General features: G+C 41.4%; 4 protein-coding genes across 14 annotated transcripts; 1 reads left to right on the forward strand and 3 right to left on the reverse strand.

Moving 5' to 3' along the window:
• Window positions 1-159: 159 nt before the first annotated feature.
• Window positions 160-3,446, forward strand: Pabp2 (poly(A) binding protein nuclear 1). Its single transcript, XM_020948408.2, has 6 exons — window positions 160-480; window positions 676-859; window positions 1,096-1,497; window positions 1,567-1,703; window positions 1,773-1,839; window positions 2,631-3,446. Exons 2-5 carry the CDS (start codon window positions 761-763, stop codon window positions 1,810-1,812), a joined length of 678 nt encoding a protein of 225 aa, XP_020804067.2. The 5' UTR covers window positions 160-480; window positions 676-760; the 3' UTR covers window positions 1,813-1,839; window positions 2,631-3,446.
• On the reverse strand, window positions 3,430-4,120 carry Obp44a (Odorant-binding protein 44a). Its single transcript, XM_020948429.2, has 2 exons — window positions 4,044-4,120; window positions 3,430-3,979 (listed from the first exon to the last, which is right to left on the reverse strand). The coding sequence occupies exons 1-2, from the start codon at window positions 4,086-4,088 to the stop codon at window positions 3,590-3,592; spliced, it is 435 nt and encodes a 144-aa protein (XP_020804088.1). The 5' UTR covers window positions 4,089-4,120; the 3' UTR covers window positions 3,430-3,589.
• A 1,468-nt stretch (window positions 4,121-5,588) lies between these two features.
• On the reverse strand, window positions 5,589-27,472 carry Lpin (phosphatidate phosphatase LPIN). 9 transcript variants are annotated; one of them, XM_086828544.1, is made up of 12 exons: window positions 26,882-27,472; window positions 11,148-11,591; window positions 10,640-10,848; window positions 10,431-10,568; window positions 9,241-10,359; window positions 9,081-9,180; window positions 8,804-8,932; window positions 8,480-8,669; window positions 8,203-8,414; window positions 7,634-8,134; window positions 7,459-7,562; window positions 5,589-6,274 (listed from the first exon to the last, which is right to left on the reverse strand). In XM_086828544.1, exons 2-12 carry the CDS (start codon window positions 11,325-11,327, stop codon window positions 6,079-6,081), a joined length of 3,078 nt encoding a protein of 1,025 aa, XP_086684670.1. In that variant the 5' UTR covers window positions 11,328-11,591; window positions 26,882-27,472; the 3' UTR covers window positions 5,589-6,078. The 9 variants fall into 9 exon arrangements, with proteins under 9 accessions (XP_086684670.1, XP_020806121.2, XP_086684669.1 ...); XM_020950462.2 differs by having other exon boundaries at window positions 5,589-7,087; XM_086828543.1 differs by lacking the exon at window positions 26,882-27,472 and adding an exon at window positions 14,438-14,696.
• On the reverse strand, window positions 15,846-27,435 carry kermit (PDZ domain-containing protein GIPC-like protein kermit). Of its 3 annotated transcripts, none has more exons than XM_020950498.2 (2): window positions 26,882-27,435; window positions 15,846-17,414 (listed from the first exon to the last, which is right to left on the reverse strand). In XM_020950498.2, exon 2 carries the CDS (start codon window positions 17,297-17,299, stop codon window positions 16,286-16,288), a length of 1,014 nt encoding a protein of 337 aa, XP_020806157.1. In that variant the 5' UTR covers window positions 17,300-17,414; window positions 26,882-27,435; the 3' UTR covers window positions 15,846-16,285. The 3 variants fall into 3 exon arrangements, with proteins under 3 accessions (XP_020806157.1, XP_020806149.1, XP_086684672.1); XM_020950490.2 differs by lacking the exon at window positions 26,882-27,435 and adding an exon at window positions 18,395-18,576; XM_086828546.1 differs by lacking the exon at window positions 26,882-27,435 and adding an exon at window positions 17,985-18,107.
• Window positions 27,473-27,714: the final 242 nt, after the last annotated feature.

Here is a 27,714-nt window from a genome sequence, read left to right on the forward strand (position 1 = left end):
CTTTGGATACCTGCAAATTCGTCACGGAAGCGTGCAAGAAAACTAGAGTTTCTTTAAAAAATGAGCACTGTAAAACTTTTATAAAGGGCTAATGGTGGTTGCCAATTTAATCGACAGTGTGACCAGAGTCACAACCAGTGCTGCCAATTAGCTAGGTCCGCTAAAAATACCAGAAAACATATCGAGGCGAAAACTGTACCGAACTGTCATCTATAAACGAGGCGAAAATTAATCTGTTTTCGGTGGTTAAATTTACGTGTGTTCTTTTTTGTAAATATTAGACCGTAATACGACTTTAATTGAGTGCTAGAGAGATCCAAGGTCATTATTGATACGAGAAGGCTGCGATTTGGGTGCCTTTTGAGTGGAAAATATCAGTTTAAAGTGCAGAAAAATTTCCCTGTGCAGCGGCCATTTTGAGCGAAGTAAAACGTCAGCACCAGCAGTAGCAGCCGCCCGTGTATTGTAAATATCTTAAACGTAAGTAAAATCTCGTGTACAATAAAATCCAGGCGAGGTTAATCAACTTTCCCACGTCAATCTTTTTTTTGTTCATTTTGAGTGGGCCAAGAATTTCACCGCATTTGCATTCGCTCTCGAGCCATTTGCTCTTTTTCTCAGTTGTCCGGTCTTTAACTCTCTTTGTTCTCTTTTTTCGCCTCCTCTCTTGGACAGAGAGCTGCGTTAACTGGCGCCGGGAGCTTTTACGCCATCCAAACCAAGCTTTGCCAGTAAACACCGAAAAAACGTAAACAAAACAATGGCAGACGAAGATATCACATTAAACGAGGATCAGCTTCTGGAGTCGCTGGAGGAGACGAACGGGGATCAGGAGGCCGAACTAACCGCAGAGACCGAGGTGAGTTGAGGGATAGAGGCCAAAAAACCAGTTTTGTCGATTCCGCTCTGCGAAAGCACACGCGCAACCGAATTCCCTGGAAAAGCTCTCATCCGGCAAAGCTCTGGCGGGAGATACCGAGATACAACAAAGCCAGAGTCGCCATTTTCAAAGCGTCGCTTCGCCTCGTCTGGCTTGGATTTGGGCGTTCCTTTGGCCAGTACTTAATCTATCCAACACTACTTATCCCTTCCAAGGACGACGGCAACATGCAGATCGACCCCGAACTGGAGGCCATCAAGGCTCGCGTCAAGGAGATGGAGGAGGAGGCCGAGAAGATCAAGCAGATGCAATCCGAGGTGGACAAACAGATGGCAGGTGGCTCCACCACTGGCCTGGCCACGGTGCCACTGTCACTCGAGGAGAAGCAGGAGATAGACACACGCTCCGTTTACGTGGGCAATGTAGACTATGGCGCCTCCGCTGAGGAGCTAGAGGCACACTTCCACGGCTGTGGCACCATCAACCGCGTCACCATCCTCTGCAACAAGGCTGACGGCCACCCCAAGGGCTTTGCGTATATCGAGTTCGGATCCAAGGAGTTTGTCGAGACCGCCTTGGCCATGAACGAGACACTCTTCCGGGGTCGGCAAATCAAGGTGTGTTAGCTTTTTGCCTTGATTTTTTGTATAAATGTGTCATTAATAATTGGTTCTCTTTTGTTTTAGGTAATGTCAAAGCGCACAAACCGTCCTGGCCTTTCCACCACAAACCGCTTCGCCCGCGGCAGCTTCCGGGGTCGAGGAGCCCGTGTGTCCCGGGGGTCGTGCTGTCACTCCACCTTCCGAGGCGCCCGACGCGCTATGTAAGTGGTTATTGCCAGCCGTATGCCGCTTGGACCAAGCTAATCCCGGTCTGTCTTTCGTTTCAGTAGGGGTTACCGCGGTCGCGCCAATTACTATGCTCCCTATTGATTATTGTTTTATTAAAACCGTAGTAAGGTAAGTGTTTTCTACATTTGTTTTAACTCATCTATGAACGTTACCGTACGAGACTGTTTTGGGGGATAATTAGAGGAGAGTGGGATGGGTATTAATCAGTTTAAAAAGACTGCGCTTCTTATACCCTTTCAGGGTTTATAAAAGTGAAGGAGTCATTTCCGACCCTAAATACCATATATGTTATTGATCAGCATTTACAGCCGCATCGATATAGCTATGTCCGGCACAAAATTAAATTTTTTTCAAAAGTTTCAAAATTTTATAAGGGGTTACATCGTTAAAATTGTCAAAAATGAAAAGTAGTATGCATGTTTATTAACCCCATAAAAGCTAGTATAGGAAAGCTTTCCGAATTGAAATTAACATATTTTTGGCTTAGTTATGACGGTTTGACAGTTAACATTCCAAGGGTCTACAATTCGATTCCCCAAAGATAGCTCCTTTTTCCTTCTTGTTCAATTATAAATTATGGCGAGTTTTAAGATTCCCTTGGGCGTTCTCATTTTGATACAAATCCCATAAATTGAGACTTGAAATATGCCTAAATGGATAATGAACTAAGGTTGAATTGTTGCTACTTGCGGACTCTTTTTATATAGAATTTGAGAACAAAATAATAAATAAGTACGGGACCTTGAAATAATAAACCCTAACTATTTATAGCTGAGATTTTAGACTGACTTAATAATACTTAAACTTAAAGTAAATGCCTTGCCTTGGGGGACGACAAATAGAGCCTTTATTTGATTTAACCGACACTGTTCTTTAATCCAATAAATATTTGATTTCAGATTTTTTTACAATATTATTTCAAAAAACATTATTTCATTGCCAAACTTCTTTGCTAAATAAAAAAAAAAAACAAAAAACAGAAAATAAGAAAAAAGCGAAAACAAAAGTCAAAAGAGAAAGCGCCAGAAAAAAATATTTCGTTTCAATACAAAAAATGCATCTGCAGCAAATAAACAGGCGAAAAAGAGAAAGAAACCTCGAAAATATTAAAAAAAAATAAATAATAAAAAATCATCATGGAAAACGTTTATATCTTGACTTGGCTATAATGTTTTTTGAAGCACCCAAATACACCAAACACCCCTCTTTTCACACATTTTATTTTTCAAGTATAAAATAAAAAGAAATATATCTATAAAAAAAGAAACGAAAAAGAAAAGAAGAATCAAAACCCAAAATAAAAGAAGTTAAAAGAATGGCAACTTAAATAAAAGAAGGATGAAAAGAATTATAAAAAAAATTATATATATACAAAAGAAGACAGAAAGAACGCTGGGAAAAGAAGAAATTCAACAAAATATATATAAAAAAAAGAAAAGAAAAGTGCAGAATTTATATATTAAAAAAATATATAGAGTAAACAAAAGAGAAGTTGCATTTTACTGAAATGAAAAGATGACAAATATATCCGAATTAAACAAGCGTTCAATGCCTTTCCTTTGGGCGGGACAAGGTTTTCTTGGGAATGATAATGATGCAGGACGTATCCCCTACTTCGATCCAGAAACTCTTGGAGCTACGCAAATCCCGGACATAACTTATGCATGATATGTGTGGCAGAGAAATAAACGGAACCTCTTTTCCTTTTTCAAGCACTATTATATGGTTTTTATTTCAATTGTAGGAATGCTGAGCCAAGGAGGGCATTCCCAACCGGAAAATGCTGCCTCGTTCGATGGCATATGTTCTTCTGTCGCGGTTCTAGAATTGAGTGCAAAGTGCTGGGCTGCGTATCTGCTTAGTTGTTCTTCTGGACGGCGGCCTGGACCAGGGGCAGGTTCTTGGTCAGGAAGCACTTGAAGCCACGGTAGACCCAGACATTGGCAGGGGACTTCTGCTCGTTCTTGTCGGCGCACTTCTCGATGTCGGCCTTCAGCGCGGTCTTGTCCTCCTTGCCCTGGCCCAGCTGCGACACCAGATTCTCCACCTTGAAGCCCTTGGTGTCCTCGAACAGATCGAACTTGACGAAGATGCACTTGATGTAGTTGCGGGTAATCTCATCATCAGGATAGTCCAGTGCCTTGTATTTGGCGATCAACGCCTCGGTCACTTTGCTGCTGGCACCGCACTCCTTGCGAGCGGCCTGCAGATCCTCGGGAGTGCGCAGCTTGTACTCGGTGGCGGAGGCCTGCGAACGGGAATCGAATGGAGGTCAGCCTCAGCTCATTACACTGCTCCTGGAGACTACTCACCAGGCCCAGAAGGGCGCACAGCAGGATGGCAATGGCGGTCTTCATACTGAATATGGTTCTTTTGAAGAAGATTTATGGTACTGGAGTGCTCGCTCTGTGGTCAACCGGAGGAAACTGTTGGCTGTGGACTGACCGGCTCACGCTTTTATACCTTCCAAACACCGCTCCAAATGAGTATGTCGCACTCAATTGTGGGGCGACTCTGAGTGGCGCTCAATTGAGTTGCACTCATCATCGCACGCTGGCAGTAATTTAAATCTCATTATGGCATTTTTTTTAATCAAGTCGAGGCTTTAACTATTGAAGCATTAGATGAGAATCTGTAGGTCCTTTTTACATTTTTATATAGTTTCTAAAAGAATTAATTTATAAAATCTTTAATAATAAGTACTAAATTGCTTAGAAATGTCAGGTAAACTAAGACAGGTATTAAAGTGGCTCCTTTAGGTTGCCTTTGTCGAGTAACTACTGTACTTGATCGTGCGTTACAAACAAAACCATAAGCACTTGCCTCGAATCAGCTGATGCCGATTCAAGCTGCGACATTATTAATATAAACAGCTACTAAATCTGCTTAAATTTCAATTGTGTGTCTGGAGGGGCTGTGCGATCAAAGCCTATAAACATAATAATGTTGATTCGCATGGGTGGGGTCTTTGGCAGAGGGTAGGGACATCATGACATGTAAATTTTCCTACGATTTGTTTAGTTTCAGATACACTTTTAGTTTCATTTCGTAAAGAAGAAAATTAGTGTTATTTCTTAGAAAGAAGGCAGCTAAGGTGTCCTTATAGATACTAAAAGCATATAGTTTTTAAATCCTGTTGTTGCTTATGGACTTATAGCTATGTAAATAGATTCGCCTGGTGTTCATGAATATTAATAGAGGTGTGAATTTATCTGCCTGTTACATTCATCATCCGTTGACTCTTTAGGTGCTCGTTATCAAAATAAGATATAGGAACTATATTTTTAAACTAAATCTGGTTAGTTTCATTGTCAAAGCATAAATCTATGATACAAAGAAATCTGTATTTTGATTCAGTCCGATTCAGACAAATTAAAATTGAAATCCAAATCACCTGCCCTTTTTTTTTTGAGAGTTGAACCCCGTAGACAAAAGGCAATTGTGGATGTGGCCACTGAGTTTGCATGACCGATCGACGGACCCACCATTTGTGGCCACTTAAACTGCCCACTTCGTTGGTCGTCGCCGTCGTCGTGGGCCTTTGTATGCCAATGTGTATGCTGTTGTACGGATGGGATGGCCCGGTCCGGGGTCCGAGTCCGAGTCTGCTCTGCATTAAATGAGCATTAATTGAATTGGCAAAATTACGTTGACAAATGAAATTCGCCCCCGCCAACGCACAGCCCCAGGGATGTCATAGATGATGAGGAGCCCCCGCTGTCCACATTAGAAAATTTTCCACTGCAACAAGAATTGCTCCTCCTCCGCCTCCATGGGAATTGAGTGACCACAAAGATTCACTCAGATATCAAAAAACCAGGTGACTTTCCATTGCAAGTTAACATAAACAACTTTACTCAGAATTTCAAAGCATTTATTTGTATTGAAACACTATCAGTTAAGTATACATACATAGGTCTGGTCTAGAGCACAGTTTTCAGAAATAGAAACTCCAAATAAAACCTCATCACAATGAACTTAATGTAAATTAAATCACATGGGGAAATAATAATGAAATCGAAAATCACAACTGCCAGTGGAAACTGCAGCTTCTTGGAACTTGCAGGAGTCTCAAAGGAACTTACTACGGGTAGAAGTAAACTGAATTTCGGATTATAACTCAAGTCTACCCGAATTCAACTAGAAACTAGGCTTTGTAATGAAATATTAAATGAAAATGGATGAAACGAACAACGATTGCTGGCCGCCAGCTATGCTAATGCAGGGTCATAGAGACATATTTCATTTTTGGTAAGCACATCTAGAAGAAGAAGTGTGGATTGAAAGCTAGGGAGAAAGCGCTATATGCTTCATAATGTATCAATATAGTTATAGTTTGCGGGGGCTTCACTTTTCGGGAATGGGTCGCAGGGTGGCCATTTCGAGGACCTTGCTCGGTGCCACCAAAGCCGTCTCCAGTTCGGGTATATCCAAATCCGGTATGGGATCGCGCCAATAGTTGAAGTTGGAGAACTCCGCGGAGGCTTCGTCATGCTTCACCGGCGGGAACAGTTGGTCAACAATGTTCGTCATGCTGCAGTATCTGAAGAAGAGTAGTAAATGCTATATGAGACTATGTGCTACGCCTGGATCTATGCTATGATCCGGTCACAGCCCGAGGGTATGCAACTGAAAAGATACGCCCCGGAATATGCAACGAAACTACCTTAATCTAATCCGGATCTAGCTCAGAACTCATGCCACTCAAAATAAAAGATTACCATAATCATAGCAAACAAAAATATCAGGTAGACTTTATTGGTCAATGTGGCTTAATATTGCTTGTAGATTTCATCTCCTTAAAGCTAAACATAAAGACCTGCTGCTGCAGAATACTTTCCAAACTTAACTGGTCCGCAAACTTGTAGTTTGCGGATCTGGCACTCGCATACAAATATAACATATATGGTATATAACTATAGGACACACTCCTAACTCTGTTAGAAAACTTATCACAATTTGTTGGTTAGCTGCTGCCTGCAGGCAGCTCAACCCTCATCGAATCTATGTCTGGGAATTTGACGACCATCTGGTCGCCAGGGCCAGGTCCACCTTGTTCTTGGTGGCCGACTCGCGGCGCACCCGCATGATGAGCTGCCCCACATCTGGGGACTGCTCGTTGCCGGAGGCGTCCTCCTCTATGCCATCATCGTTGGCAAAATCATCGTCATAGATCGCCTCGTCGTCATCAGAGTCGCTAACATCTTGCTCGGCGTCCACATCGTAATCATCGCTGAACTGCAACTCTTCCTCGGACTCCTCGTCGTCGAAGACATCCGTCCGGTAATCGAAATCGTCGTGGTTGTTTAGCAGGGGAAAGTACTCGTCGACTTCTAGCGACTGATTGATGTAGCCACTGTGTGTAAATTTGAACACCGAAAATGCTTGAATTGGATTTGGCAGGCTATCGTTTGATTGATTGCGATTGAGGGTGCGTTTTTTTTGGGGTAGTTCGTTCAATGAATATATACTACACAGATAGGGAAAGTACACTCAAACATAGCTTAGTCGGGAAACACCTAGCGTTACGTAAATGAAGTTAATACGACTTTTGAGCCAATTAGCATTGTTTTTTTTTGCGTTTTGGTTAACGTTATCAGATGTGGCATGAGTTCAGTAATGAGCAACACCGGAACCATATTTATAAATAGACCATATAGTACATGGGAGATAAAGACACATGTGCGGATACATCTAGTCTGAGATCGAAGGAATCGCTGTACTTACGAGGACTGGAATGTTTGGGTTAGCTCGTGCTTAAGCTCGCCCTTGGCGTTGATGGTAAATATGCGCATGATGGGTATGCCCACGGCACGATAGGCCCACACGTCCTGCAACAACAAAGATTTGACATTAAGATCGTTCTTTAAACTCAGAAAGGATCCCAAGCAGCACTACTCACATTAATGCGATTGCCATAGCCGGCATAGAAGGGCTCCTTGTCGGGGAATAAGTCACGAATATCCGACAGACACGCAATCTTAAATTGCTCCGGCTTCTTCTCGATCACCTCGCGATGGAAGGCCGAGATCAGGGATGTGGGATTGAGCAGCAGTGGTCCGTCCGGCAGCATTACATCACCCTGCCGGATTGAGCGCAGGTACTCGCGTGTCGCCCTGCTCTGGCCAATGGCGCGGGCCGAGAGGTAGAGCAGCTTGTACCCATTCTGCTCGATCTTTGAGAACAACTGAGCCACGCCCAGCTGTGCCCAGTCCTTGCCTACCATGGGCAGAATATGGCCCAGCACGTCCGACTTGGTGATGGTGCCATCAATGTCGGAGATGACGACCTTGTCGTTGTGCTTCCAGCGGAACAGGTAGCACTTGCAGCGAGTCGTTCCCTGATAGGCGGTGGTCACGCTGAACTCGATCTCGTTCATGCCCTCCTTCAGGTTTAGTTTTTTCTGAGAGAAAACAGATAAATCTTTCATTTAGTAGGGTCTTTTCAAGGGCAATGCAACCTGAAACTTACAATGGCCGCGGAACTCAGGCGCAGTGACTTCTTGTACCGCTCTTTGGGCTCGTCGCTCTTGTTGGAGGCCATGGTCAGCTCCTCGAGGTTGTCCACTAGAGCAGAGGTGTTCTCTGCATTCACCAGCGAATCGCTCTTGCTAAGCGTTGGATCACTAATGTCCGGCGAGTTGGGGCGAGAGGTTTGCGTGGCTACAGCTGCCTGATCCCCATCTGTAGAAGTACATATTAAAGGATTAGCATAATTTTTGGTGATATTACAGACAATCAACCTCTACCTTTCTCATCCTTGCCCAGAGGCATTCCATGGGCATTGCCAACATGATTGGGTGCTGCATCCTGCGAGCGCCTCCAGCTCCACCAGTAACGCCTGGTCTGCCCAGCACTATCCACCTGAGCGGCTGCTTCTTGCTTATCCTCGCTGGCCAGACACTTGTCGCCCTGCGACATGAGCTGCTCAATGGCATCCTGGTCGAAGGTAGGAATGCAATCAGATTAGATTTAAAGACAAGCATTAGAGCACGAACCGCAGCAAGCGAGCAAACACAAGAGGCATGTACAGAGTGGGGACACCCAGAGAACACTGGGGTCCAACAACTTACATGGGTTAGTGGCTTCTGGAAGGTGATCATTGTCATGACAATGGGACATGCAGCCATCCAGGTGTAGTATTTGCCATTCAGCCGTACGACTAGGTTAGGCGATGAGAATATGCTGGGGCTTTTGCACACCTGAGAGAGCGCAGGTGCGAATGAGGGCGTGGCATGGGAAGAGACTGGTTAACAAGGCGGGATGCAGTGCGTGGGGCGCAGTGAAGTGCATGGGACTCGAACACACACACAGAACACAGCGCTGGGCTGGGGTTTTATCAATACTTACATCTGGGTAGCTGACCAGGTGGCTATTGAACTCCTCTTCCGTGGGCTCTCCGCCTTGCTCTGACATTCCGCACATGGACATGGCCACAAAGTCCAAGTACCTGAAGAAATGCCAAAGAATTAGCTATCATAGTGGTAACCATAGTTTATTAGCCACTCACTTGTCCTTCTGCTGCTGCTGCTGCTTGGCCTCATCAAAGTCCGAGTCCAGACTCTTCTGGCCTTCCTCCAGCGAGCTGGGGGAGTGCGGCAGACTGGTGCCGTTGCCGCTCTCTCGATCTTCCTCCGGCGGCAAGAAGGGTTCCTTAGGCTTTTGCGACGGGAAGTAGAGAGCCGCCATCTCAGGGTCCAGACTGCCGGCATCCAGGTCGGACAGGTAGATGTCCCCGGCCTCAGCTACGCCCACCTCCTTGCGCAGCCTATTGGCGCGCTTCATGAAGCTGAACATATTGCTGAGCATCGAGTGGCGTTCCATCTGCGCCTCATTGCCCTCGGTCTTGGCTTGCTCGGGCGTCGGCAGCTGGCCCCACTTCCACGAGGCAGCGGCGCTGTCCTCGTCCACTCCACGACGCTTGTCCCGCATCGTCGTCTCCAGCTCACTGTCGCTCTGAATGGGCGTTGATGGTCGACCGCCGGCGGCGCGACCCGATCCGCTGACCACAGGGGTGGAGACCTCGGTGTCGCTGAAGAAGTGAATGTCCAGATCCAGGCGTGGATTGGTGGTTGGAGTGTGGGGCTCGCTCAGTGGGCTATCATCACCGGTGTGGGCGGTGAGGAGAGGAGCTGACGGTTGCTCGTCATTAGACGAGGAGGTGTTATTGTTGTTATTATTGGTGGCACTGGAAACTTGGACATCGCCCTCTTCGATGTTGGTTACACCCAGGGAGGCGGTCTCCGCTGAGGCCAAGTCACCGCCAGCGGCACTGCCAACCGAGCTGCTGGAGGAGGTCTTGCGCTGGGCGTTCTTCTTCATCTGTGACTTCTTGCGTCGCTTCTTGGTCTTGCCCTTGACAGCAATCTCCTTAATGGGTTCGCTAGTGGTGACCGGTGTGAGGGTTAGGTCTGGCTTGGCATCCTTCTCTTTGTCAGCCACTTGGGCATCCTTTTCAGCCTCTACTGCTGCCTTGCTTTGGTTCTCCAGCAGCTCAGTCTCCGATGACTTCTTCTCGGAACCCTGGAACAGCTCCTCATGCTCGGCCCACTCCTGACGAATCTTCTGCGTGGTGTACTCCTTGAGTTTCTCGCCCAGATTGCGACGTTCCAGCGTGTTGTCAGTGTGTCTGTATGGAATGAAGTGTGGTTAGTGGAATGCCTTTTGGGTGAAATGGACATGGAAAGGCATTGGGTGTACCTGCGCTGCGTATAATCCGAGACCTGGTTCTCGAACTTGCCGCCCTCGACGGCCGCTTCCTTGGGCTCCTCCTTGGAGAAGTCTATGGAGTTGCGTCGCGGCAGCGGCATTGGCAATTGCAGCTCCTCGCTAGCATTTCTAAAATGATTTTGCAAATGACAACGAAATGAGTTAAAGCTGGCTGAGATTGGTAACAAAATTCCACTTACTTGTCGGCCGCCACTCCACTGATATCCTCCATGGTGTCATTGCCCTTGTCTCGCGACTGAAGGAAGCTGTTGGGAATGGGTGAGGTGGCCAGGTTAGCGGGCAGCTCCTCATCCTCATCTTCCAGGCACTCCTCCACGAAGAATGCCTCGCCGGAGTCACCCAGCTTCATCTGTATGTCAACGGGTGCGCCATTGATTTCAATGTCCACCTGAACATGGAAGGGGAGGAAATAATTAATGTGTTTTTCCATGAAAATGTGTCTTTTTTGAACAACCGGATGTTGGTTTGAACAAGAGGAAACATTTTTATTTGATGGGGACATGGATATTTATCATATTTACAGCTATAGAATTATATAAATTTCGCAAGACGTTACATAAAATATGTATTATATATTATTCAACTTTTGGGGATGTACAATAAGGAATTCGTGAAATGGGTTATAATACATAAATATCTTGAACTCCTAATTATTCCAGTATTTGGTAACCATCTTTTTCTACTTACCACCTTCTCCCTGCTCCTCAACACTCCCAGCTTGCCAAAGCGGACATGGAAGGGCGAACACTGGAACTCTCCATCCCGCTGCTCCACCACAATCACATCGATGGCTCCGGTGAGCGTGGCCGCATTGATCTCATTGTAAAAATCACGAAAGTTGCTAAACACTCGTGCCAGGCTATTCATCTTTGGTGGTATGTACTCCTCCTAGACCTGTCTCCTTGCCGGCAAAGTGTGGCTCTCCTGGGACAGCCTTGGGTCTGCTAATCTGCTTGTCTAATCGCAAAGCTCCGACTCTTTGTGTGGTTGCGTCCGCGGTGTTCGGTTATATGGCGGTCATGTTTATGGGCAGGCCAGGCGGTCAAATGCGCCGCAAAGGAATCGATTCTACCACGTTCTCCGGGCAATACTTTGGACCCGCTTCGCTGTCGTTGTCGTCGTAGTCGGCAACTGTAAGGGTTAGAGAGAGAGAAGGAAACGGCGTGAGTAATTTGTATAGGCCATAAAGCACTTTGGCTCTGACATCTAGGTTCTTTTCGCTTGGCAACGTTGAGTGTTTGCAAAAAATAGACAAATTGCATCAGAGGTATCCGCATCCTGTGCTTGGAAGCCCCATCGCTGCCATTAGCTGCATTCGTTTATTTTTAACCTTTTCCGAGCTCTTTGTGCTCAAAGTCAAGGTGAGCGTAGTGTCTTCTTGCCCGGTGACAAAGCCTCGGGAGCGAGGTGAGGAGCTGGCAACATCTCGCAGCAACATCATTGTCACCGCAGCAACAGAAAAATAGCAACACAAATGTTGCCAAGCGGCGGACGTGACGTAAAATGGAAATTATAAACAAAGCAGCTGCCTGTGTATAGTGTATATATTTTATTTTACAGATCAGGTCAGAGGCATAGCTAACCGTATTAACATGAAAAATACCTATCGAGTAGGGGAATATAAGTGCTATATATGGTGAAATTGTATGGCAATATAGTCAAGCCATGAAGTAAATAAAATAGTACATGATTTATTGTATAGATCAAGGGTCGGTGGAGCTCTGGCTAGTTAGTAAACTATTCAGTCGGGTATACTATAAACGTTTGTAGGAGTGTTACTAAACTTTCTAAGATTTCTTGTTTTTATTCTAATTAGTAATTTTTACTCTATATTGTAAATCTATTTAACCCCATGAGTTTTTATTTTATTAAACCCAATTGTCCATCTAGAAATAGCCTTCAATTGTTATTCATTTAAATTACCCCTCAGGCGGTTTAGTTTATTTACCACAAGTTCAGGGAAAGATTAAAAGATGGTAAAGAACACTACCTTTTATCTGGTATGAAAACTATTTACGAGTGTCAGGGTGATAAAAACCCCTATTGAATGCTTATCAACGACGACTATGGTTACTATCGATACCAGTGGCGTGTTCTACCGTTTGTGAATGATAAAACACGAATATATAAAACACACTGCTGTGAGTCTGGAATTAATCGTGTATTCCCCCGAAAGACATCACGCGATATTGAGTGGTCCCTCACACACACACCCTGACGGATAAACAAGTTCGTTAATAAATAGTGAATAGCCACAAAGTTCAATGTCCAACATTGCACAATAATTAAGCGAATTTAATAAACAATTATGGCTAGATTTTTTGGCTTTTGGCTGTGAGGGCAACGGTTGCCGATATCTCTCCATACTCGACAATCTTGACCAGATTATTTGTATTTTTTTGGTACTAAATGGAATTTGAAAATATTTAACAGATAAGACTTAACGATCGATCTGCATATTAGCAAACCCAGACAACAAAGAACCTATAAATGATGGTGTATTTGAATAATCTTCAATTAAAAATCAAATAAATAGCTGTGGGAAATAAGATATTTTAGGTATTAATGAAAAACATTTATTTAAAATCATTTTATTTAAATACCTATTCCTAGTTTTATTTGATTTTAACTTAGTTTATGTTTTCAGTTTCTTGAATCAATATAATTATTATTTTTTCTTTGGTTTTGCCTTCATTCACTTTCAAAACACTTATAATCTTATCAAACTGCTTGAAAATTTTTAGTGAAAACTAGAATTTCCCTATCTTTAAGTTTCCTCTACAAAACAATTTGCTATTGTGTTAAAAAAAAAATAACAACTTGATATTAGTTAAGTTGATAAGACTTATTTTGTTAGGCAAAAATTCCAAGAATATGATTCATTTTTGAATGGTGAAAAGGATTATCCAACAGTTTCTTTAACTTAAACTCGTATCAAGTCTTAATTTTTGCTTAAACCTTTGTTAATGTCAAAGGTGATTTTATTCTTACTGTAATAAAATATGTCTTCGTTCACTAATAGGAACCCTTTCAACTCAGCTAAGATACACAACAACTAAATACCTAAGAATTAATATCAATTTAAAGGTGTTCTAAGCAATCAAAATAGAATTTAAATCGTTTCTTGCAAGATATAGTGGTTTCCTAGTCATTTTAGCTTCAAAGTTGACAGAAAAGACTGAAACTTTTTCTCCAAGTGGACCCAAGGAAGAGGAGCACCTAAGATCGGTGGTCCCTACGATTTATACACACGCACACACAGTCCCACAACCCCAAAAACACTGCCAGACATCACGCCATCTGTCACGCGTTGCCGCCCCGCTTCACTTTCACCTGCGAAGCTGCGGCAAAAAGAAAAGCGCGAATTGTGGAGCCGCAACGACAGCGAAAAACATACGATGGAAACGCGTGGAAATCAGGCGATTTAACTGTTAGCTTTGTATGTAACAAAGAAACTCCAGAATGGGGCCAACTTCAGGAGCTACAATATCCGGACAAAGACACAAAGGAGACTCGGGTTTCCACACAAACACACAAAGTCAAGATAAGCTGTTCACCACAACAATACAATTCGCTGCAAACTTTGAGCCCCCAAACTGAATCAAATTAAACAATATATTAAATCAAGGCAGATTGGATCAATTTCGCGACGAGTTTTAGGGGCTATAGTGTATGGTTTTAATGGGTCTGATTGCTGGCGGGGGCTGTTGCCAATTTGTGTTGAGTCACGATCAAAGTCCAGACAAACGGGGAACGCGAGAAATAAAAAAATAAATAGTATCAAACAAACAAACAAACGCGGGCACAAAGTCTAACCAAAGATCTTGCCAAGAAATACGTCTGCAGATGTCGTGCTGTACTGTTCTCGACGGATCTTGACCGTATCTCTAGTATAATGGAAATTTTGAATAATTTCTTGGGCTTCTTCTGTTCTTTTCTTTTTTTGGGTACATTAAACATTAATCGCAATTCACTACCTGGCACAAATATATACACTGTCCTTGGGGAAAACACTAGTGAAACTGCAGCGCGCGATTCACTCTGTTTCCTTAGCACTTGACTTTGATTCTGGGCACTGTTGTCTATGTTTCACAATATTATTAAAGCGTTCTTCTGTTTCTTTAGTCTTTTTCTTCAGTTTCCTCGGATTTCCGATTCTTCCGTTTCACTTGTTGCTCGGGCGAGTTCTCTTTGAGGACTGAGCGTTGGAACGTTTCGGCTAATCGAATTAGGCACCTGCCCTGAGTGCGAGTGGGAGAGCCCCATAGCCCCAACACTCACAAGCCAGAGAGATAGATAGAGCGAGAGAGCGAGCAAGCAGAGAGCCAAAAAGCTTGCAACAACAACAGAACCTGTAAAACCGGAAAGTCATGTAACTTTTGTTGCCATGGCAAAACACACAAGTGTGTGTGGATGTGTGTGTGTGTCTTGCACTCGCAGCAGCTGCCCCATTCACTCTCCCCCCTTTTCCATGCTCTCTTGCTCTTTCTCTTTCTCACTCTCATTTGAGTCTTAATAACAGTGCTTATCAGCTGCTCGCCACACACAGCAGCTGTTTATGCGCAATCGAAAGCTCTCTTTGCAATGTAATAAATAAGTTAATGGCGCGACGATCTGAGCTGAGCGGTCCAGAAATCGCGTCATGGTGGTGCCATTCTACGTCACTGGAAATGATAATTCTGCTGAAGCTAAATGCAGGAAGTCTGCGCATGAGTCCTTGGCCAAAAATGTATAGGCGAATCTGGCAGAAGAGTCATAAAAACGAGACCAGAAATTTTAGGCAGCGCGCAAACAACTCGTCACATTCGCCGCGAGCGATGGAATATTTTCCGAATGCCATTCAAATTGGCAATGGGTGCCAACAAAAGATAACACACGCCTACGAGCAAACCTGGCAGTTTGTATTTATGAATCAAATCCAAAATAAGACAGGAAGCTACGTATCTTGGGTGCAGGGAAGTTTGAATACCCTACGGGAATTGCCACTAGCTCAGTTTTTCTTTTACGATCGCTCGATTGTTCCTACAGTAGCTTAAAGATATTTTTAAATTATATTTAATTATGATTTTCTTATAGAAAAAAGAAACAATGTCAGTTCCAACAAGGTAAATAAATAATTAGGAACATAGAAAGATTATAACTTTAATAACCGAAACGTTCTTAACTAACAAAACAAAGATAGATAAACACAGAGGTCCTGTCTAGATCTACTTGTCTGTTAATGCTGATTACACCAATTTATTAACCCCTCACTTCACTGCACTGCAAACCTAAGATTAAAATTAAAACACCCTTTATCAGGGTAACACCTAAACAAATAAACAAACTTACCAAGTCAAGATAACAAAATAAATGGAAAATAAAAACAAATGTTTAAAAATCATATTCGATTTAAATAATTTAAATGTATTTGTATTGTTTAAATGATAATAAAACTAAAGAAATACAGTTATACGTATATATGTACATCGAACAAATTGTACCAAAATATATATATATAGTATGGATGCCTCATCATCATCAACACTTCCTCTCCCCTATCTCTATCTCTTCACCGTCCATCTGAACAAATATATAATAATAAATATGTAGATTACAGTGCGGGCAATTTACGAACAACTAAATAATTGGCAAAGGCAGGCGAATATGGGAAACATGATAGCACGATGTGTGTTAGATATAACTAGGCTCTAAAACAAGTAGACAATAGATAGCCATTACTTAAAGACAGTCCACATTTCTGGGCGCTTTATTGGACCCCAATAGACAGGCTAAGTGAAGTATCTGAGTCCGAAACTCTGGGCAAAAGACGGGATGGTCGCCGGTTACTTGGGGCTGACAGTCGACTTGCGTCGGGCATCCGTTATGGCACCCCACAGCTCGATGATAAAGTCATCCGTGAAGCCAAAGGACTCTAGGTCCGAGTTATCAATGGCCTCGGCAAAGTCCATTGAGTTGGACTTTTGGTCGCCCAGGTCCCAGATCTGCGACGCCAGTTCCGTGTCGTTGATGCCCATGAAGGACTCCAGCAGGTTGTTGATGGCCTCTATCCCGGCCACGGTTGCCTCATCGAACTGCGGCTCGATCTGGGCATTGCCGTTGGCCTTGAACCGCAGCGTCTCCTTGCCACTGCCATAATTTCGTCCTCCGGGCATTCCGCTGCCGGAGGCTCTCGACCCGCTACGTGGTCCGATGCCCTGGAAGCCGCTCCTGACTGGCTCCACCAGACGCAGGGTGAAGGTATCGCCGGTGGGTATATCCTTGAGCATGCGTGCCACCTCAAAGTGTCGCTTGCCCACCATATTCTGGCCATTTAGCTTCTCGATGTGGTCGCCAACGCAGATGTGCTCGATGTGATCAATGATCGAGTCCTCCTTAATGCGCTTGATGAAGGCGTAGCCGGCCCCATTGTCCGTGATCGTCAGACCAAGAGCATCCTGCGACTTTACTATCTCAATCTCCTTGGGCCGACCCTTGCGATGGGCAAAGATAAAGTCATCCAGGCCTATCTGGCCACCCAGGAGGCGGGCCATATCCACCTTGTGCGAGTTGAGGGTGCAGAAGAGAATATCCTTCTCGGAGATGTCGAAGCATTCGGCAATCTTCTGGTACAACTCGCGCACGCTGGAGAAGTCATGGATAAGGCCGGTGGGACTGCCATGGGCCAACTGGCAGTGGAACACCAGCGGTGGCTTCGATTTATCCGTAACATTAAGGTTGTTATTATTATTGGTAATGTGATTACCCTGGGAGGAACCGGAATTCATGCGGGCGCCCATCTGGGGAGTTCCCTCCGCCGTGGTTCCCTGTTTGGGGGACTTTCTTGTGAAGAGCGGCATAGTGGCAGGATGGCAGCGTTCTTAATCCTTAATCCTTTCGTGGCAGGGCAGATGCTCTGTAGTTGTGGAACATGAAGGGATGGCCGGTTACCTTGCTATTGATCCTGATCCTGATCTGTGTGCGTAGAAGAAATGGGTTGCACTTGCGATTAGGCGGCAAAACTCGTTTGTAGTTAGGCGTTGCGTTTAGTAATGAGATTGCAGAGTTGTTTTGTATTTAGTTAGTGAATGTGAGTTAGTTAGTGGCGATTAATCATCATGGAGCATGTGAGTGTGCGCGTTGTGTGTGTGCATGGAGTTAACACTGTAAAGTACAAGCCACAACCATTCTAAGGGTTTATCTAATCGTTTTTCTGTCCGTGTTCAAATCGGTCATAAATTGCCAACAGGAAAGGGGAAATACCAAGGCCAAATTCAACGGAATTCAATGAATCAGAGATCGATTTAGGTTGATTTAGATACGGATTAGGGTACGGCTCGATCTCGTCCACACACTGATTACACCTTATCACCGGTCTTTGTATTATTTTAAGACGACTGCACTTGAATCGGTACAAATACTATGGCTCTTTGAGGTTAGGTTCTATGCTTTTGTTGATAGTTTTTAATGGTAATCTTAGAGCCGTTGATATCTTTTACTACATCAAATAGTTAATTTTAGTTAAACGTATCGATAAATTATTACCCCACTAACTAAGCAAACACAACATCGAGGAGCCGCGGAAAAGCACATTGAATTCCAACCAATTTTTGTCACACTGAGCTGGCTGCTTTTCACTACTCTTTCCCGGGTTTCTGCTGCTGCTGGCGATAAGATTGACTTTCCGCCTGATAAGACAACCGCCGCGCAAGATAAGAGTGCCTCGTCCAAAGATATGGGCAGAGGGTTCGCGATATAGTAACGCAGTTTCCGCTCCCTATTCGAGCGTGCGTCTGGTGTAGTCTGTCAAATGGAACTGAAGCCACTGGCCGAAGGTGGCCATCGAGTGCCCATGGTTGTGGGTTGTTGTTTTTCCCCCCGTAAGTGCCTGCATTTCCGCTGGAGTTCGTGAACCTCTGCGGCAACTGTTTTTCCCCCCGACTAATTGTACATACTTGAAGGGAATGATGCTGGCCCTGGGTACTTGAATGGTATCTGATGACTTGCATTTACTGAAAATAATTTTGAATTTCCAAAACAGAGACTATTTTCGATAAAATGTGGGGCTCTGGCGCCCAGAGAGAGGATAAGCTACCGGCTTCCTTAGATTTTAAATTATGAAATCTATAAAACAACTAAGTAGGACTTTTTTAATGTGTTATAACTTGAGACCACTACTGTTTTAGGTGCTCTAACTTGTGAGTGGGTAAAGTAATTCGCTATTAAATTAAAATTGCTCTGTTAGCTTTAGGGAAAAATTGATAACTTTAACAGTTTTGAACACATTTTAATCTTATTTTATTCAAAGCTATTTTTTATTATTATAAAATTTCTTTTTTAGTTTTATGAAAATCTGAATACTATTTAATATATCTGCCAGGGAAACGGTTGTTAAGTGTGGAGGATCAGTAAATATCTTTAAACAATAAGTTGTTATACACAGTAAATAACTATGATCAGTAATTAACTAAGATCAGAAAGTATCTATGACCAGTGAGTAACTCTGAACAGTAAGTATCAATGAACAGTAAGTATTTATGAGGAGTAAGTATCTATAATCAGTAAGTATTAATGACCAGTAAGTATGTATGTATGATCAGTTACTAACTTTAAACACTAAACAATGACTTGCAACTTTTGTAACACATCACATTTCTGATACTTGGTCGGCAGTAGTCACTTCGTTCCGGGGATGTTAGAACAAGTTGAGAATCATATGCACAGATGTGCGAGATTTCTTTTGGAACAAATTTAAGAATATGCAATGAAACTATGGAGTTATTCTTCTTTATAATTTTACTAGTATCAGAGCATGGCGAATCGGTGGACTATATATATACATATATATAGCTGCCATAGGAACAATCGGAAAATTTTAAGAAAATATTATAACTTTCTTCAGATTTCAGGAGATTTGCATCAAACTTTATAGATACAATTTATAGATAAAATAGATATAAATAATTTATATTGTATTGATACCTTGTGATCGAATTGCAATCTGCAAGGGTATACAAACTTCAGCGTGCCGAAGTTAGCTTATTTTATATTAATACTGGAATATCTTAAAAGAATCTGTCTGCAAGAAAAACAAATTTTAACCCTAATTATTTATAACTTAAACAAGTTTGAGATTTATAATAGCGCTTTGAGGGCATTTTCAAAAAGATCCCCATATTTAGGTCATTTATAAACATTTTCAGCTGGATGAATTTAAAAGAAAATACATAAGATATCATGTTTAGTTGTCATTAATTTGAAAAGAGGGGCGTGTACTTCATCTGTCGCTTTTTCACCAACTGGACTTGACCATAAACAGGTTCTGGTGGCTTTAATTGAAAACAAGTTACATCAAAATCGAAGCAAACAACATGAGACGAGCCCCTTCATTCACATGTATATATGTATCTCCATCTATATATACTCATATACTCTGTGGCTTCTATAATGTAATATATTCCGAGTGTCAGAGCTGGCAAAACAACGCCAGTGGATAGATAATGCCGCTAGTCACATCAAGGTCAAAATAGTTGAGAGCGCGTGAGTCGCTCGCGCCTTAACCAACCAAGAATATTCGTTTATATGCGAAAAATACATAGGTACATACATATATGTATGTGCAAACCTATAGCTTGACATACATCGGCAGATACTACAAGTATATACATATGGCACTATATGGCACCGTCCAAACAAACTACGCAGTTTAGGTGGAGCATAGAATTTAATGCGGAAGCCGGCTGAGGGCAGGCCCCCCATGAAAAACCGGCGCGATCAATGATCTTGTCTTGCCAACCGGCAGAGCAAAGAGTCCAAATGAGCCAAAAAAGAGACGGACATTATGGCCAACTGGTGTCGTAAATTATGAGACATCCAACAGGGTCATTAGTTGGAGAGCAAAGGGGTTGTCACCTCAGCTTTTTCTCCGTTCAATGATCTCCTTTTTGTGCAAATATTTAATGACAAGGTAAACATACATAACTTGTAGAGTTTATTAATATAAAAACTCAGTTTAATAAGATAAGTTAAGAAAATATTTATATATATTATATAGCATATAGCAAGTTAAGGGTATATTATTAACTTTACAACTCCATATAACTTTAACTAACTCTATAACTCTATCAAAATGTTTTATAGAAATGTGTGTCATATTAACATCTTTTTGTACACATTTCTTTATTTATTAAGTTTATTAGTAAAGAATTCGAACAATTTTATAAATTTATAGCCATTAACAAAATGTCTTAATAAAAAGAAAGCCAAGGCTAAGACATTAAAAAGTAAAAGTAACTCATTCACATATTTTTCTAGATGTTATATACTAATTAATTAGCTTTTTTTATGATTTCTCTCCCGAGTGACTAACACTCGATCAGAGAGCAGGTTTATCATAGATATATAGAGCAAAAAACCTATAGATATGAGCTGCTAGAGCTGTTTGTCCGATTTCTAATTGCTGCTTGGGATAAGACGTAAACAAATTCGCTTCCGCGTTGCCCGCTGCTGGTGGGAGCTCTGTTGATTCTATTCGTATTATTATTATTATTTTTGTATCTATTTTGTTATTCCCCCAACTTGTTTACTTGGCTGCCATTGGTCGCCATCGGTGGGCTCGACGCCTGAGAGTGTTGTTGGTTGCGGGGAGATGGATATGTAAAAGAGCTTTAATTTGCTGTAAACAACAACAGGCGGCACATGGCCATTGTTAAATTACAGAATGTGCACTTAAAAATAACAACTAAGCTTGCGATAGCAATGTGTAAACAACAATACGTGCATCGTTGCTCTATTTACACCAAAGGGATCGGGAATAGATATCTTAATAAAGCAATGGGTGTAAATTATCAAAAGTACCCAAGCTTCAATCGGAATATTATCAAAATAAACTCTACTAGTCTTAGGGAACTTTGTATTTACTACCCTTGTAAGTTTGTTTAATAATTGTGCGCTGGCTTTTAATTACTTTACTTTGGAGCCGTGCCTAATTAATTACTTGTTTTTCAGTCAATGGACTTGTAGAAAAAAAACAAAGCAATATAGAGACACACATACGTGACCAAAGCACACCATCACACAATCGACACGCGCATGGGGAATTGGATAGCGCTGCTATATTGGGGTCGCCAAGTTCTTAACTTTGAATACCCTTCCTTTAATAGGGTATGATTGTTTTGTATTAACCAACAACAAAAAGTTTGTTATGTTTTTCATTTTATAAATTAATTTAAACAATTTTATAGAGGTTATTCCTTAAAGAACCTTATAATTTCCCTTTTTTATGATCGTTGCAAATCCTTAAAAGTTTATCGTTTTTATGGTCTTTATATGAAACTTGGCCTATAGCTTTATAATACTAAATATTATAATATATACAAGTTTCAGATCAATTTATCGTTGTATTATTTTATAAAAAGGGAATTCAAATTTTCGGTTACTTTTCAAGTACATTTTCTTTCATTCTTTCCCTTTTTCTTCGAGAGCCACATGTCATAAGTATGAAACAAATCAAGGTTACTGAATTTTCCATTACGCCTTTATTTCCATTGCAACAATCAACTTTTGCAATTTCCAGGCTGCAATCTGCGTAGCTTTCCGATTATTCCTATCATATTGATCTTTTGAAACTTTGAATTGCGTAGACTGTCAAACACATTGACTTTGTGTTTTTTACTTGCGCAAGTTTGTTTACCATGTTTACGACCATATTGTTTATTGTTAACAATAGTTAATGACTTTACGAGGCAGGGCTAACTAACAGGTGAGGTGATCCGTAAGTTAAATACATTAAATAAATTACAGCGTGTGGCGAAATATTGCTTGCCTTTCGCTCGATAATATCATATATCACCAGGTGGATACCTTTGGGTTCAACTAACATCCCCAAAAAGTTCTGATTTCAATTGCTGGGAAACCTTGGAAACCCAAAGGTTGCTATTGTTTTTCAAATACACACGTTTCTTTAATATCAACAAAAAGACACTCGAAGTCAATGCCAAAAACAAAAACCCAAAGAGATCCATAGAAGAGCTGTGAACTAAAGAGCGCACCTAAGAGAACTGGATTATGCACTAAAGAGAATAGGAGAGCTTGCTGGAAAGCTCGAAAAAAAGCTTAGGAAACAGGTTCTGATCTCTCAAAAAAAAGAGCGCCAGAGAGAGGATCTTGCTGTTCGTTGACTAGGTCAATTTTTACAAACAAATGCTAAAACCACCGGTAAATGGAGAGACCCCACCGAATTCCGCCTGATCTTTGGCTAACGGTGAAACTTAAACTTAATTCGCAAAGTCAACAAAATTTGTTTCTAGACAAAAAGGCATCGGCAACAAGCTTAAAACTAAGCTGGCAGCGCAGCTAATGAAAATGTGAAAATGGTACAAAAGAGAAAATAAGATATCCTTGTTACCAACAGAATAATATTAATTATTATAGAAATAATTTTATTATATTGTTTCATAAAGGAACCGCTATTTTATGTGAAAACAAATATCTCTGTTGAAGGAGTAATTTTCGACCCTATACTTTGATCATAGAGCTACTTTCCTGACAACAAAGAATTGTTTATTCAATGCATCTATGATTTGTAAAGGTTTTTCGATAAAATTCGATCTATAATATAATTAATTAATTTTCAAACCCTTGAGCTTATTTTAACATTCAAAACTCATTAGATACAAATTCAACTATACATATATTTTTGACAAACTCACCGAGAGACCTATTTTACCCAATTCATTACCATCTTTCATAGATAACATTCTTCTCCGTGCAGTGCTAATGCATAAATAAACAGAGATGGGGAGCGCTTATTTTCATTTGCTCACAAACAGAAGTATCAGTTGTCACGGGGAAGCGTCTTAGCAAAAAAAAAATAAATATCAATTTGTCTACTCGGAATACGTTGTACGTAGTTTCCCCCCCGTATGATTCAGCTCAGGTCTTAAGTGCTTCAAATGTCAAGCTGCTTGGCGATAATACGTGTTATTTTTTATGCAGCGCTTTTTTTGCCTCATTTTCCGATCACGTTTTTCTGTGGTTCCCTTTGTTATTTTTTCACTACATTATTCATAATTTGCTGACATTTTGCATTTGTTATGGACGCTTTTTGGCCTGGTTTTTTGTTGTATCCCTACATAAAGTCGTTGCTCTGGCATCAGGTACATTGAACTCCACAGTACGTGGAGGAAATAAGCAACCCTGGCTGGAAAATATATCGTATCGAATGGCCCTTTATGGAGCATACGATAGGAAGCACTAATGTGGAGCACTCACAACACCGCCAGCCACCGACATTAGGGTCTAGTTAGCATAATATAATGCACACACATATACACCACAACACACCGGAGGGGCGGCACACACCGAAATAACAATGAACACACGCAGAGCCACAAACACACACTCGTTGCTCAGTTTTCAGCTCTTCTGAAAATGGGGAAAGGAAAAAACATCGGGGGCAGTTTTCAAAAAAACATTTAACCGTTTCACCTCGCTGAACCCCGAGCACGAAAAAGCAAATTAAGCAAACGAATTAAAGCCGAAAAACCCCGTGGCAAAGTTTGTTTTGGGCCAAGTTTACGCAGTCCCGCAAAATAAACCTAGATCTGAATTTTATCTCTGTCTGTAACATTTTACTGAAAATGGTAATTTGAAGGTTGTATAGTTCTTCTCTTCTTTTAGTAGCTATTTCAACTGAACACAAATTAATGATGGGATCTGAAGGGGAAATTAATGAAAAGCTACAGGGGAAAACTGGGATATATTAATAATTAAAAGTTTCATTAATAACTTTAGTAAAAGTTAACATTAGAAACCTACATCTCAAATGCATTACACTTAAAATGTCCAATTTAGCAAAAACTGAAAAGAATGACAAAACTGACAATACCTCAAAGTAGTCATAAATCATAACTAAATTACAAATATTTACGTAAAATATAATTAACAGACAGTTTTCTTATTATCTTTCCTATCATAAAAATTTGCAATTAGAGGGCTTCTGATCGTCTTTCGCTAGGGAAATCGCGATAATTAAGTCTGAAATTGAGAGCATTATGTAAATGCAGACTCATCTGCGTCAATTCCAAGTACTTCATTGCATACTGATTGGAAAAACGTTAGTGCCAATGATAGTGCACTTTATGTTTTGCTATTGCGCATAAAAAGCGCAAAGTGCGGCCATAAAAAAGCACAGTTAAACTGATTGGCGACTCTCCACTGTTGGCATGACGGATAAATGGCCTGGCAACCCTGCTGCCGAGATCTGCTCTTCCAACAATGGAAATGATTCTTCTGCTCCCTTCCCCCCGAGACCAAATCCGCTCCAGCTTTCCATAAAGCGCCCCGGCGTATTGAAATGTCACGCAAGCAATTTACATAAATGGAGTTGCTTCCGCTTGGAGAGAAGAGAGTGGATAGTGGAGAGCGCAGAACAATGCACCACATCCATTGGGGAAAAGTATCTGCGTATCTGTATCTCTATCTCTATCTCTATCAGTATCTGCGTATCTGAGCGCTGCAAACACGTACGAAAACAACTGTTAGCAAGTGGCGAATGGCCGACCAAAAGGTAACAGCCGATAGCCGACTGAGCGGAAGCAGACGAAGGAATCAAATCGATCAAACAATTTCCGAGCGCGTCTGCCGAAATTACACAGAGAAAAAGAGTAAGACAATGTTACAAAGACAAAATTAAAGTCAAATAAAAGAAGTTATTTAAAATAACTTAAATATGAATAACATTAATCAAGAAAAATGAAAGGGTTCTTAGAAGAATTCAACTTTCTTTCTTCTTTTTTAAACAATTTAATTTTATTAACAACTAATTTTGTTAATTATTTCCCACCGTGTATTAGCTCCATCTTCATGGATTTCCCACTGACCAACTTCACGGTTATTTAACACCTTAATTTGCCTACAAATTGCTCAAGTTTTGAATTTCTTTGGTCATGGTTGCGTCTCTATAGCTTTTCCCCCTTTTTTTCGGCGGGGCAAGCTGAGAATTTAGTTAAGCAGAGAAAAACGGGAAACTTAAATAAAAAAAAGGAAAACTAGAAAACGGAAAAACTCAGTGCGTAGACCAAGACGCACGTGCTGGCCGCATTAACACCGTAGTTTTGTAAGAGGGAAAACGGAGGCAATGATGATGAGTGGTAATAATTATTTCGATGTGCGTGCTGGCTGCGAAAATGAAAAGGTGCTTTTATTATCATCGCCATTAATGCGAAATATTTTGTAATGTTTATGTTGGAAACTCAGTTCGGCCGTGAAATTTTTCGGCTAAAAAGAAAAGGCAATGAGTCTAAAGCAAAGCATACTACATCAATTTTGCGACGACGCAGAGAAGCCGGCAACCCCAAAAAAGTGAGACTTAACCTCAACACGTCAACGAACAACGAGAAAAATGAAATGGAAATGAAAATGGCAGACGGCTTGAGGCTTGAGGCAGGCAATGGCCATAAAAACATGGTCTGTGTTTTACTATTTTCTCGGGGTGGGTTTTTCGTTGTATGAAATCATTTCCGCTTAGGCTTTTCCCTCTGACATAAGTGGGTGTGGTGCCCCGAACGGAACACTTGTCGTGTCATGAAATTAATAATTAAAACCAACCAGCAGCAGTAGCTGCTAAAAATCAATATTTTTATTGTTTACTTTGGTTATTCTAACTGCCTAAATTGTATTGATTTTCAAAAAATATTAAGCTTTTCTTCTGGTTTCTAATAAGAATTTGACTAGTTTGCCTAGAAATCTGTTTAATTGTTGGACTACACCCATTTATCGATTTCGTTTTAATAATTTCTATGACGTTTTGACATTTTTAGTCCCTAAAATTCTTGAGTATTGACAAAAATGTATGTTAAACTCTTCCTGCAGAAAATCAAGAAAATACAACTTGATTATCACTATTTATCGATTCCGTTTTAATGACACAATATCTTTTGGTATATGGATTAAATTTTCTAAGAATCCGTGTTCTAATAATCTATAAATTAATTGCTTTTATCAAATCCCTCTTTCGTCACAATTCATGCCTGTTGCCAGGCGCCATGTTTGAGTCTCCTCCTTGATTTCCGGCCATTTTCATCCCTCCCCTTAAAAACCACGATGACTAAGAACGATTTCGCTTTCCTTGCGCTTGCCAATGCATAGTCAAAATAGAAAATATGGGAAAACGCGTGCCGACACCTTTCACTTTATTTGTTGTTGATATCTGTGTTAGGCAAATGAATGGGGGGATAATGATAATGACTGAATGAATGCCAAAGATGCTCCGCGATGCTCTTGCGGCAACGAACAATAACCCGAAAGATAAAGACCATGTAGATATGTATAGCAGACACCACACCACGCACCAAAGGGAGACGGAAGATAGCCGAGACCACAGATCAGATCGCACATACACACAAATTAATATAATATTGAAAGTTGGCAGGCTTACGCACCTGTTTTTCGGCCAAGCTGCTGATGCTGCACTTGCATATATCAATTTACACTGTAATTGCACGGCCCGGTTTAAGGTTTCCAGTTGACTTTGAGGAGGAAAGCGCCGCTAATGAGCGAGGAAAGCGGACTTTTTTGTACCGGACCAGTTGCCGTTGTTGTTGTTGCTGCTTTTGTTGTTGTCGTCGCCCCACACACTCGAAACAATTTGTTCTTCTTTTTTCTCCCAACACGTTATTGAATCTTTTCACAGTGAACTAACTGGTTTTCAGTGCTCCGCTCGCCAAATACACACACATTAACCACTTTCCAGGGTTCTCTTTCCTTCTTTCTTTTTATTGCTTTTAATATTTTCGGTGAATTTATTTCCAGGTTTTAGTGCCTTGCCTCTTCGAATTGAATTCGGGTTTTGGGCCAGGCCGTTGCCGCACGATTTACTAATTGAACTAGGCGTGTTTTTAACTAACCCCCGCGTTATTTTCGCCGATTTGCACTTGGGGTTGCGACGTGAAAAAAATCCGACCTCGTCACTGGAGAAATGGAAAACAAATACAACAACTCGGTTTGAGCGGGACACCAGCTGATGTTTTATTAGAGGTGGGACAAGAGCGATTATTATAACGATTATTATACTATTGAAGCTGTAACAAGGCGATATATCGTGGCATCAAACATCGGTAATTTTAATTCCAGATCGAGAGACTAATACATATATATAGCGTCAAGATCGTTCTGTTAATATTTTACAAAAGCTGAAAAAAATATGGATAATTAAAAAAAAAAACACCGATAAAACACAGTTGTTTTAAATAGAAGAAAATTGCGATATTTTTAT

Source organism: Drosophila serrata, unplaced genomic scaffold (assembly GCF_035046125.1).
Source record: "Drosophila serrata isolate PLE 108 unplaced genomic scaffold, ASM3504612v1 contig_184, whole genome shotgun sequence".
NCBI classification, from domain to species: Eukaryota; Metazoa; Arthropoda; class Insecta; order Diptera; family Drosophilidae; genus Drosophila; species Drosophila serrata.

Excerpts from the sequence above, each read along its gene's own strand:
- Pabp2 (XM_020948408.2), top strand. The coding sequence starts at position 761 with ATGGCAGACGAAGATATCACATTAAACGAGGATCAGCTTCTGGAGTCG. Across the intron at positions 860-1,095 it reads AACTAACCGCAGAGACCGAG|GACGACGGCAACATGCAGAT; the intron begins GTGAGTTGAGGG and ends ATCCCTTCCAAG. Across the intron at positions 1,498-1,566 it reads TCCGGGGTCGGCAAATCAAG|GTAATGTCAAAGCGCACAAA; the intron begins GTGTGTTAGCTT and ends CTTTTGTTTTAG.
- Lpin (XM_020950462.2), bottom strand. The coding sequence starts at position 11,327 with ATGAATAGCCTGGCACGAGTGTTTAGCAACTTTCGTGATTTTTACAAT. Across the intron at positions 10,849-11,147 it reads TGAGGAGCAGGGAGAAGGTG|GTGGACATTGAAATCAATGG; the intron begins GTAAGTAGAAAA and ends TTCCATGTTCAG. Across the intron at positions 10,569-10,639 it reads AGTGGAGTGGCGGCCGACAA|AAATGCTAGCGAGGAGCTGC; the intron begins GTAAGTGGAATT and ends AAATCATTTTAG.
- kermit (XM_020950498.2), bottom strand. The coding sequence starts at position 17,299 with ATGCCGCTCTTCACAAGAAAGTCCCCCAAACAGGGAACCACGGCGGAG.
- Obp44a (XM_020948429.2), bottom strand. The coding sequence starts at position 4,088 with ATGAAGACCGCCATTGCCATCCTGCTGTGCGCCCTTCTGGGCCTG. Across the intron at positions 3,980-4,043 it reads TGTGCGCCCTTCTGGGCCTG|GCCTCCGCCACCGAGTACAA; the intron begins GTGAGTAGTCTC and ends TCCCGTTCGCAG.